The following is a 12,654-nucleotide window of genomic DNA, read 5'->3' on the forward strand; positions in this document are numbered from 1 at the left end:
CAATCCTCACTTCATTGTTCACATTTTCATCAACCATATCCTCAACTACCAAAGGGACTTCGTCATCTTGCAACTCAACATCATCATCCACGACTTGTTTTTGCTTAGAGGCATTCACATCATCGCCTATCCCACTTCTTGTTGTGACCGCCATAACATGATTGTTCCAACTTTTTGGGTTCACTACCGTATCACTTGGTAGAGCACCCTTCGGGTGAGTATTCAATGACTAAGAGATTTGGCCTAATTGCACCTCCAAGTTTCGGATAGAGGTGTTGTGAGAAGCTAACTGTGCATCCGAATCCGCATTCCTCTTCATCATCTGCTCGAACATCATTTCAATTCTGCTCATATCATTACCAGAAGAACTAGGACCTTGAAAAGGTAAAGGGGGTTGATTATTCGGTTATTGGTACATTGGGGGCCTTTGAAAGCCTTGCCCCCGGTTGCCTTGGTTTACATTGTTGTTCCACCCGCCTTGATTGTTGTTGTTGCCCCAATTGTGTTTATTTCCATTCCAATTGCCTTGGTTGTTGTTTTGATTACCCCAATTGTTGTTTTGGTTATTGTTGTTCCAATTTTCACCACTTTGTTGTTGATTTCCCCAATTTCCTTGGGGTCGCCATTGTTGGTTTGAAGAGTTGCTTCTATTGCCTTGATAGTTGTTGATATATTGTACCTCTTCACTTTGGTCATCATAACTATCATTTTGACACCCATCATATTCATCAACAAATTACTCAGAATTTCCTTGATTTTGTTGCCTCCTTTGCCTTCTCTTGTTGACAAACATACTAACACCCTTCATGGCATTCACTTGGCGAGGATTCTGAACTTGTTGCAACTGTGCCTTAGCCAATTGGTTCATGGTAGTAGTAAGCTCAGCTATCGCTTGCTCGTGATCATGTAATTCCTGGTGCAAATGGATAACCGTAGGGTCACCTTGAAGTACATTTGCTCTACTCTGCCATGCTGAAGAAGTGTCCGCCATTTCATCAAGTACATCACATGCCTCATCATAAGAAAGCTTCATAAAATTGCCCCCGGCCAATTGGTTCACAATGCATTGATTTGTAGTATTTATGCCCCGGTAGAAGGTTTGTTGGATCATGGCCTCAATCATATCATTATTTGGGCACTCCTTCACCATCGTCCTATACTACTCCCAAACCTCATGCAATGGTTCCGTTGGCTCTTGCTTGAAGGCCAATATTTCATCTCGAAATGCCACCATATGACTAGGAGAGAAGAATTTGGCAATAAACTTATCTGCCAACTCATCCGAAGTTGTGATGGAATGGTTGGGGAGTCTCTTGAGCCAATCCAATGCCTTTCCCCGAAGTGAGAACGGGAAAAGTCTCAATCTCAACGCATCCTCGGACACATTCATCTGTTTGCTCCCCCAACATGTATTTACGAACCCCTTGAGATGTTTGTAGGCATTTTGATTTGTAGCGCCCGTGAAGTACCCACGCTGCTCAGGTAAGGTCAACATCACATTGGTTATCTGAAAGTTGTCTGCCTGGATTCGGGGTGGGACAATAGCACTTGCATAACCCTGGTTCGGTAATACTCTGGGAGCCACTCTTGGAGGAACCGGGGGAGGGTCTGGAATATTGTCATTTGGATTAGCATTGGCATTTCGGCCTCTCCGTTAACCCTGAGGTGCAAGAGGCACCTCATCTTGCTCAAGATCATCTACCTCATCCCCCGCTATCACATTTCCAAGAGGGTCATTAGCGTTGTTTAAAGCCATGTTGGTACCTGAGTAATGTCACAAACAAGTAAGTAACAAAGAAGGAAAGAAGAACTATACACAAAACTAACTAAATAGATAGCCAAAACTGTTAGCTCCCCGACAACGACGCCAAAAAGTGATCACTGCCAACTCCGCCCTACTACAAATTAGGAAGAGAGGGTCGCAATAGCTTTTACCCGATATGAGGGTCGGGATCGAATTCCTCAGGGAGCTAGGAAGGGAGTTGAGTATCTATCTAGACTAGAGTCGTGTAATTGTTCCAAATGTCACTTCCAAACATCTTTTGATTTTTCTTTAACAAACTAATATTATCAACTACTAATTAGAACTAAATTATGCTAATGAGAAAATTGCTAGAGTTGTATCTAATGGGTAGAAAGGCACTAGGGTAGTGACTTTCACCTAGGTGGCTAATTGACAGGTAAATGCTTCTAAAGTTCGATTGACATGATTGGGGAAATATGCTATAACCATTGCACAATTTTACCCACTCTCACACCTCTCGGTAGAGAGAGTGATTTTGCCCAATCGACTTTTTCGAGACTAAATGGGTAGGCAAATCAGCTCAAGCAACTAGGGTTCAAGTCGGGTAATTACTCTCTCGAGGTTTAACCCTTTAATTGGGACTATCAATTCTCTTGAGTCCATCCCAATTCTTTGTTGGCTCAATTTTGGAGACTTAGGCTCTCTTTCTCAAGAAGAGCCAAGTCAACTTAGCACAAACCAGTGTTTGCAACCACCAATTCATAGATTAAACCATAAAATTGTCCCAAATAGCAAACACCCATAGTCAATTTAACCCTAGACGGCAACACCCATCAATTACCCACACTAGGGTTGAGCCAGAACTCTAGCTAATGGGTTTAGCCACTCATGTTTTAAGAAGAAAGTAGAGAAATAGATGAAGAACAACACATATTAATTAAAAGCTAAAGTAAATACAAAGATTCAACGATAAAAACTAAGTAAAAATGCCCAAAATGGCTACATATGGTCTTCTTACGAGCGCAGCTCTATTCAGGAAATAGCTGCTACCCTAAAAATGGAAAAATGTTCCATTTATACTAAACTGGAAAAACTACACAAAAATGCCCCTGCGGGGTCAGTGCGGACCGCACAGAATGGACCGCGGCTGCACTAGGCTCTTGGACTTGAAGTCTTGGCTCTCTGAACTCAGGCTCCGAAGACTGCGCAGAATGGACTGCGACCGCGGAGGCAACTAGTGCGGTCTGCACAAACATGACCGCGGACCGCATGGGTTTGAAGTTGGCACTGGACATCTCTCTGATCTTCTCCTCCGCGAACTGCACAAAATGGTGGTGCGGCCGCAGAGCCTTTAGTGCGGATCGCGCAAGATCGAATGCGGCCGCACTGCCTTGAAGCTCGATTTGCCAGTTCTCTGAATCCCCTAGTGCAGACCGCACAAAGTGTAGTGCGGCCACACTAGGCCTTTTTGTCCTAAGTTTGCCTTATCTTTGGTACTTGAGTAGGTTTCACTCCTTTTGAGCCGATCTTTGACATTTCATCACTTTGTCGATCAAACCTGCAATCAAGCACAACTTATGAGCCTTTTGGGACTATTTTGTAAGAATTTATAATCAAAGCGTAAGCAGGAAGGAGCATAAAACACGTCAAAATTTCTAGTTATCAGGCCCACGTCTTGGATTCCGACAAAAATCACAAAACTAGAATCCTTACACTCTCACGAGTTCATACATATCAAGAATACAAAAATCCGACCACAAATGACCCTTCAAACCCTAGATTTAAGTCTCCAATTTCCAAGCCCTAACTTCCAATTTTAGGCTTTAGAATCCACAAATTTCATTATTAATTAGGTAGAAGTCACATTAGGATCGAGTATTAAGTCCATAAATCTTACCTCCAAGTGTTTCCCCTTGATTCCCTCTTCAATCCTCTTCAAAAAGCTCAAAAATCGCTCAACAATGGTGAAACTTAGACCCAAATTCACGGAAATGGTAAACTTTTTGCCCAGCTATTCACGTTCCTTCTTCGCGAACGCGGTCAACGCCTCGTGTTCATGAAGCACAAACTTACGTTGACCACTTATTCCTTCATTACGAACGCGACACCCTGTACGCGAACGCGATGCCTTAGCTTCTTAACCCCATCGCGAACACGACTACCAGCTTGCGAACACGAAGAACAATTTGACCTGGACCCAGTTGCTCACCTTAACTCTACACGAACGCGACATAACCATCGCGAACACGATGAGTAATGGACCCAACCCTTCGTTAACGTGGGACATCCATCGCGAACGTGAAGGCCAACCCCCCTGCCTCACATTCTAACCCTTCGCAAACGCGAGAGCCCATTCGCTAACGCGAAGGCCAAACGTCTGCAACACCACCAACAATTTTCTGCAAGTTTTTCCATCATGAAATGATCCGTTCAACCACCCGAAACTCACCTGAGGCCCTTGGGACCTCAACCAAACATGCCAATATATCCCATAACCTAATTCAAACTTTTTCCAACCTTCGGAATGCTCAAAACAACATCAAAATACCAAATTGATATCAGATTCAAGCCTAAGAATTCCAAAACTTCCAAATTCCGCTTTCGATCAATAAGTATATCACACATATCACAAATGACACAACGGACCTACTCCAACTTCTGGAATCCCATTTTGACCCCTATATCAAAATCTCACCTATCAACCGGAAAACGACAAAATTCCAATTTCGCCAATTCAAGCCTAAATCTACTCCGGACCTCCAAAACACATTCCGATCATGCTCCTAAGTCTCAAATCACCTCCCGAAGCTATCTGAACCATTGGAGTTCACATCCAAGCCCTTTTCACATAAGTCAACATCCGGTTGACTTTTCCAACTTAAGCTTACTCAAAAGAGACTAAGTGTCTCAAACCTTACCAAAACCTCTCCGAACCCGAGCCAACCAACCTGACAACACATAATACAGCTGAATAAGACAATAAAAAGTAGAAATGGGGGAAACGTGGCGGTAACTCATGAAACAACCAGCCAGGTTGTTACATTATTTGACCTCAATCATCATCGGTCTCTACCTCGGCAGGTACTTCGAGTCCCGAACTCGGTGTCTTACCTTCATACCTCGATTTGATATATACAGGGCCGATCCTCAATCTATCTTCCTGGTCTCGATCAATTAGCAAAATCTGGTGGGACCGATTTTAACCATATACAAATAGTTCCCTCGTCTTTTGGAGTAAAATGATGAGAAACGAATTGAGTCCTCGACCTTTACCCCAATTTATCATGATGTCACCACCGTGACGTAAGCAACATGGGTGACCGAAACGTCCTGTCGATGCAGTTCCTCGGGTCATTAATGTGTGTTAGTTGACGATCGGCCACCAGTAATTTTGAACCATCGCCGTGAAAACCCATAAATAGGCCATCTTTCCATTTTTCAAAATTTACTTTGAATCTTACTTGTGCTAATCTTCAAAAATCCTTTGCATTCTTCAATTTCATCTGCAAATCTTTAAGTTTCATTGCTAATTTTTTTGTAGAACACCAAATACTATCACCGTCAACTTTCTTCAATCTCAACCAAATGGCGAAAACGTCTAGAACTATTCCACAGAAGGAAAAGAGTTTCCTCGTCTAAGCCGGCCAGCAAACAACCAGTGGTGGAGCCATGCCTTAAAGAACTTTTTCCTCTGACGTGCGTCCTTGACTCCGACTTCAAAGTTGAAAAGACTCCCTCGGTTCCGGGTAGATGTGAGCAAATGTCGAGGTACATATGCACAATCTCCAGTGGTCCTTCAAAACAAGTTAAAAAGGATTGCAACTAGGTATACAAGCACGTTGTAGTGCCCTCTCTTGAAGAGTCAATCAATACGTATGTGGAAGGGTTTTTGAGTGTTTACACCTACCATTTCACATTGGGTCTTCTGGATCCGATTGTCGTGGACTTCTGCAAAAAGTACGAGGTTACCTTCGGCCAAATTCATCCTTCTTTTTTGAGGATAGTGATACTGCTCCGCTTCTTTATAGACCAAGTCAACGGGCTTCCCTTTACCCTCGACCATCTTATAGGCTTATACAGCCCCCGACTTTATCGAGGGGGGCTAATAAAGTTTCAACGTCAGTCTTTCGAGTCAATTTTTGCAAGCATAGATGAGGACATGGACCGGGATTAGATGGGCTAATTTGTCCGAGTAAAGACCTCAGACCTGATCCTGGCCGAAAGCATGCCATTTCTAGAGAAATGGAATATGAAACATGAGTATAACTTTATTTCTTAACTTCTGTTTACTACCTTCACTTTTTCTTCCTTCCTTACCGGCGTTTTATTTGGTACAGCCGTTTCCTGGATGCTGGGTGCAATTCCCCATCTCGAGAACTAGGTCAGGAGCCTAGTGTCGACATCGAAACACGCTGAGCATGCATGGCGTGAGTTGTCGAGAGGTCGATGGGAGTCCCAAAACCATGGTAAGTTTTCGTGTAATCCAATAACTTCGACTATTATCCGAATTTCCTTTTGATCTCATTCACCTTTCTTTTGCAGGCCTTGGGAAGGATGTGCCGATGAGGCCCCCATCAGGTGATGAAGAAGACCTTTCCCAACCTTTTGCTCTGAGAATGAAGAAAGAGTGGAAGAGGAAAGAGGCTTCGATCTCCACACAGTTGGACGAGCAAAAGCCCAAAAAGAGGCGGAACCATAGGGGAAATGTCATCCCTATGGCAATGGACTCAGTCCTCGAGCTACTAAACGAGCCCGTAGAGAGTGAACATGAAGAAAAAAAGGAAGATAATTTAGGGTTGATATCCCGTATACGAGCTAACACAGAGGTTCGAAAAGCTTCGGAACCAATAGAGACCGATGTTGGCCGGTCTAGGCTCGATGAGGTCGAGGAGGAGGGTTCGGCCCAAGTCCTCGAGCCAAAAGGAATCGAAGGCTTTTTGCCTCAGGACAAAGAGGTTATTGAAGAGGCGATGGATGGTGGTGTATAGAACGAGCTCGAGGCTTCCCAAGATGGAGGTAGCGCTTCAAGAGATCCTCGGGGGGCAATAGAGATCGGGGGATTCCCCCTTGTTTCCTTCAGTCTCTGATTCTTTGATACGCAATGCTCAAGCCGTGAAAACTTGTCATAGGGAAGGAGCTCATAGAGATGAGGATCTCTTATGTGGTTTATTTGTCGAGATAGAAGACGTTACCAGTTCGGGTGACCTGGAGGTTTTGAGAAATAGCTCGGGTGAGGCTTCCTCGAGTTCCCAATTGACTGATCAATTCCTGGATCCCAGTGTTGATCCCGGGCGTAAATGAACTATCGTGATCTCGGTCTCGAAAGATGATCGTGCTCTTAGTGCTACCATAGGGGTGGCCAGTGATGTGCCAGAGAATTTCGGCACATTTAATACCAATTGCTTAGATTTTAGCTCGTTTTAAATGCAATTATCTGTTATACTTATGTAATTTTAATGTTTTGCATTATATGAGGCTTAAGGACCCAAGAACATGGAAATGAAATCAAAAATCCGCAAAAGGACATGAAAAAGGCAAAATGCGATCGCAAATCCAACATACAGATCGCATAATGCTCACAAGGACCGCAAAGTCCAATAGTCCGTCTGGCCTAATTCAAGCACAAGAAATGCAGTCCATTATGCGACTGCATAATAGGTTTGCAAGCCGCATAATGGCTCGCAAATCCTCTGTAGGAGTTGCTGATGTCTGAAATGCGGTGACAAATGCGATCACAAATCGACAATGCAGATTGCATAACCAAAATGTGACGATTACCTAGTAACTAGGGTTTTGAAGATGCGATGGCTGTGACGAGAATGCGGACCGCATGTCTGTTATGCGACAAAAATGTGGTCGCATAATTGACTTGGAGGGGCTTTTTTGTCCGAAATTGGTCCCGAGTTTTAGCCCACTATAAATAGATTTATTGGGGTTTTGTGGGGGCAGCTTGTCTTGTTTTTGAGCTACATTACAACCTTTGAATATTCCTCTTTTTTGGAAGCTTTAGGAGTGAAGAATATTGCACTTTGTAAGCTTTATGGCATTCAATATTCTCATCTTGTTGTATTTTAGCATGGGTAGCTAGCTTTAAATACTAAGGTTGTGGACCCTAAATGGGTGTTATGTTAATGGGTATTTAACATTGAATATATATATAATGGTTGGTTGATATATATTTATTTCTCATTCTTCATTTATTGTTGGTGTTTGAAAACATTAACAAGTGCCATTAAACTCTTTCTTTACTTGGAAAAGTGAGTTAGAGTTTGGTAGAAGTAAATATCAAAGACTCAAGGCTTTAAACTTTATTTAATAGAATCGCTTAGGAATAAGTGGGTTTTTATTTGGCATAAATTGATTGCTCTTAATTGCAACTCTTTTATATTTGAAAAAATCATAAAGAGGAAATACTACCTAACTATTGAAAAATATTGGGTAGTCATTTAGAAATCATTTGCATATCTAAAGAACCTTCCATTAGAAATATATCATATTAACATCGATAACATTACATTTCATTGAAGGGGACATAACCTTGGTTTCCTTAATCAAATTATTAACATTCTCAATGTTACAATTAGTTATCTCTTCAAATCACAATCATATCATACTCTTGTTACAATTAACGGAATAGAATTACGACCTAAGTCAAGTAGCACACTACTCGAGTAACCTTTTCACGCCTATTCCCTGTGGGATTCGACCCCAACCTTGTTGGGTAATTATATTTGACACCGATCACCTTACACTATTTAATTAAAGTGTAATTTGAGCGTATCAAATTTTGGCGTCGTTGCCGGGGAATACGGTTTTGAAATTACTAATTAGTGTGTGCTTTACTTTACGTCTTATTCTATTCCATCACACTTTGTTTGCTTTGCTTGGTGTTGATAGGAAGACAATGCCGAATATGAGGAAGAAATAGAAGAAAATCTTTTTGCGGACATAGATGAGTACATTGAGGATACAAATGCTATTGTACCTCCGGTTGTTGGTGCTGCAACTTTCTAGGTGGAACATGGTTTAATCCTAATGCTCAAAGTAGAGGGGTTTTTCATGAATTCTACTAATGATGATCCGATACAACATCTTAGAAACTTCTTGGGTATGTGTGCGATGCATAAGTATAACAATGTCTCAGATGATGCCCTAAGGTTGAGGGTGTTCAAGTACTCACTAGCTAGGGACACAAGGAAATGGCTTCAAAATATGCCACCAAATTCCATTCATTCTTGTCCTGAACTTGTCCGAGCACTCTTAGCTAAATGGTTCCCGCAAAGTAAGAAATCTGAGCTCCGGGATAAAATTTTCTTTTTCAAGCAAGTACCGGGAGAATATCTACATGAGGCATGGGATCGATTCAAGTTATATTTGGTGAGGTCTCCCAACCATGGTTTTTCAGATTCTATCTTGTTGGAGAAATTCCACATGGGTTTAGATCCTATGAACCAATCTATAGCCAAGAATGTAGCTGATGGATCTTTTATGGATAAGACATTCGCAAGGATCACACAAATACTCGACAAAATGGCAAACCATAATCAAGCTTGGCACTCAGAGGACACCACAGGTGGAATTGCATATGGTTCTCCCTCCTTGACCACCATGATTAAGGAGAATCAAGAAAGAGATCAAGTAATTGCAGGGCTTGCCACCAATGTCAATGTGTTGACAAAAATATTCATTGAAAGTCAAACGAAGAAGGTAAATGTGGTGGAAGATGTGCAACCATCATCAAGTGAAGATTATGAGGAAGCAAACTATGTCAACAACGCTCAAGGAGGCTATCAAAGGCAACAATACCAAGGTCAAGGACAACAAAATCAATGGAGGCCTAACCCGCAAGGGCAAGGAAACCAACAATGGCGAAATGACCAAGGTGGATCAAATCAAGGAAATTAAAATAACAACAACAACTTCTCAAATCGGAGTTCAAACCCTTATGTTCCTCCAAAGGGTCAATATTCAAATCAAGGTTCCTCAAGTGATTCCAAGTTGGAAAGCATGCTTGAACGGGTATTGCAAAATCAAGAGAGGTCCGACACTTCTATGAGGAATATGACCGAGCTTGTTGGTTCTTATACTGCATCCATTCAAATATTGGAGATGCAAATGACACTAGGGAACACAATCCAAAGCAAAAGGGAACACTTCTTAGTGACTCAATTGCGAACCCAAAGGGTAGTGAGAGTGGTCCAACTTCTCATATCATGGCAATTGTTACTCGAAGTGGGAAGGTACTACAAGGAGAGAGTGAACAAGTGGTTGAAGTAGATAAGTCAGAACAAGAGGTTAAGGTTGAAGAGCCAAGTGTTGTTGAAGTTGATAAGGTTCCAGAAGAGTTGAAAGTTAAAGAAGTGAATCGGGAAGAGGTAAAAGAAAAGGTAAAAAAGACACCAAAAGCTCTACCACCTATTCCTAGACCTCTTCCCCCTTTTACTCAAAGACTTTCAAGGAATATTGATGATAGCAAACTTGAAAAGTTCTATGACATTCTCAAGCAGTTATCGATAAACATTCCATTTCTGGAAGCATTTCAAGAGATGTCGGGTTTTGCTAAATATTTGAAAGACTTGATCACCAAGAAGAGAACCACCAAGAATGAAGTAGTGAATATGACTCACCAGGTTAGTTCCATCATTGCAACAACCACTGTTCAAAAGAAAGAAGACCTAGGAGCTTTCACTATTCCATGCACTATTAGGGAGTGTGATTTTACCAGAGCCCATTATGATAATGGGGCTAGAATCAACTTAATGCCTCTTGCCATTTACAAGAAAGCGGGATTAGGTATGCCAAGGCTCATAAGTATGATATTGCAAATGGCCGATCGTTCCATAAAGAGACCGACGAGAATTGTCTATGATGTGCTTGTAAAAGTGGGAAAGTTTCATTTACCCGCCGATTTCATAATCCTTTATTGTGAAATTGAAAAAGAGATCTCTATAATCTTGGGGAGACCATTCCTTGCCACATGAAGAGCATTAATGGATTCGGAACGGAATGAGATCAAATTTCGTGTGAATGATGAAGAGGTTACATTCCAAGAATGCAAGGGTATGAAACTACCACATGAATATAAAAGCATCTCGGTAATTGATGTTGTTGATGAAGTGGAAGATGCGGTTGAAATGAAGATGGAAGAACAATGCCTAAGTGAGGCGTTGGCGGTTATTTTGGTAAACTTCGATGGTGAAGATATGGAGGGGTATATGGAATCGGTCAATGCATTGGAAGGGCTTGGGTCCTACACTTATGCTCCAAAGAAGCTCTCTCTCAACTTGGAGAATAGAGACACTCCTCCCGCAAAGCCTTCTATTATTGAGCCACCACAACTAGAGCTCAAACCACTTCCACCTCACTTGAGGTATAAATTTCTTGGCATAAATGATACTCTACCGGTAATCGTTTCTTCTTTGTTGAATGATGTGCAGGTAGAACAATTGTTGGATGTCTTAAAGGAGCATAGGCAAGCTATTGGGTGGAAAATTGCGGACATCCGAGGGATTCCCGCTGGAATTTACGAACACAAGATCTAATTGGAGAATGAGAGTAAACTAAGTGTGGAGCATCAACGAAGGTTGAACCCGATCATGCAGGAAGTGGTAAAGAAAGAAATCATCAAGTGGTTGGATATCGGGGTAGTCTACCCCATTGTCAATAGTTCTTGGGTGAGCCCAGTGCAATGTGTGCCGAAAAAGGGAGGCATGACCGTGATTGAAAATGATAAAAATGAGCTCATCCCAACAAGAACGGTGACCGGATGGAGGGTGTGTATGGATTATCGGAAGCTCAACAGTGCCACATGCAAAGACCATTTCCCTATGCCTTTTATTGATTAAATGCTTGATCGGCTAGCGAGAAGGTCATTCTATTGCTTTCTTGATGGGTATTCCGGTTAAAACCAAATCAACATAGCATTGGAGGACCAAGATAAGATAACATTCACTTGCCCTTATGAAACTTTTGCCTTTAGCCGGATGCCGTTTGGTTTGTGCAACGCTCCGGCTACCTTTCAAAGATACATGATGTCCATCTTCTCAGACATGGTGGTGGATTTTCTAGAGGTTTTCATGGACGACTTTTCGGTGGTAGGTGAATCTTTTGAGCATTATCTTAACAATCTTAGACAAGTGCTCAAGAGATGTGAGGTGACCAACCTTGTGCTTAACTGGGAGAAATGCCACTTCATGGTGGATTAAGGCATCGTCTTGGGGCATAAAATTTCAAAACATGGCATAGAGGTTGACCGGGCAAAGATCGAGATTACTTACAAGCTTCCTCCACCTACTTCAGTTAAAGGTGTCCCAAGTTTTTTGGGGCATGCCGGCTTTTATAGGCGTTTCATCAAGGACTTTTCTAAAATTGCAAATCCCATGTGCAAACTCCTTGAGAAAGATGCAAAATTTGTGTTTGACGATAAGTGCCTCAAAGCATTTGAGGAATTGAAACAAAAGCTCACCACGGCACCCATTATTGTCGTACTCGATTGGTCCCTTCCATTTGAACTCATGTATGACGCCAGTGGTGTAGCTATTGGGGCAGTGCTTGGCCAACGTCACAACAAGGTTCTTCACCCAGTCTATTATGCAAGCAAGACACTCAATGGCACGCAAATGAACTATACGGTGACTGAGCAAGAACTTCTTGCCATTGTCTATGCCTTTGAGAAATTCCGGGCTTATTTGTTGGGATCCAAGGTGATAGTGTACACAGACCATGTTGTTCTTCACTATTGATTCGGTGGGTCCTGTTGTTGCAAGAATTTGACTTCGAAGTCAAAGATCGAAAAGGGATGGGAAATCAAGTGGCGAATCATTTATCAAGGCTTGAAGAGGCAGGGAGACCAAAGGAAGATCTTGAAATCAACGATGCTTTCCCGAATGAACACATATTGGCATTATCTA

The 12,654-nt window shown here is 42.1% G+C and overlaps 1 protein-coding gene across 1 annotated transcript; it reads left to right on the forward strand.

Annotated features, from left to right (window-relative positions):
- Positions 1-8,863: 8,863 nt before the first annotated feature.
- Positions 8,864-10,725, forward strand: LOC138881360 (uncharacterized). Its single transcript, XM_070161584.1, has 2 exons — positions 8,864-9,554; positions 9,854-10,725. The coding sequence occupies exons 1-2, from the start codon at positions 8,864-8,866 to the stop codon at positions 10,723-10,725; spliced, it is 1,563 nt and encodes a 520-aa protein (XP_070017685.1).
- The last annotated feature ends 1,929 nt before the right edge of the window (positions 10,726-12,654 follow it).

Source organism: Nicotiana sylvestris, chromosome 11 (genome assembly GCF_000393655.2).
Source record: "Nicotiana sylvestris chromosome 11, ASM39365v2, whole genome shotgun sequence".
Lineage (NCBI taxonomy): Eukaryota > Viridiplantae > Streptophyta > Magnoliopsida > Solanales > Solanaceae > Nicotiana > Nicotiana sylvestris.

Bases quoted from the DNA above. Each gene is read 5' to 3' on its own strand.
- LOC138881360 (XM_070161584.1), top strand. From the start codon at position 8,864: ATGCATAAGTATAACAATGTCTCAGATGATGCCCTAAGGTTGAGGGTG. The intron at 9,555-9,853 runs GTCAAGGACAAC...CAAATATTGGAG, and splicing joins TCAAAGGCAACAATACCAAG to ATGCAAATGACACTAGGGAA.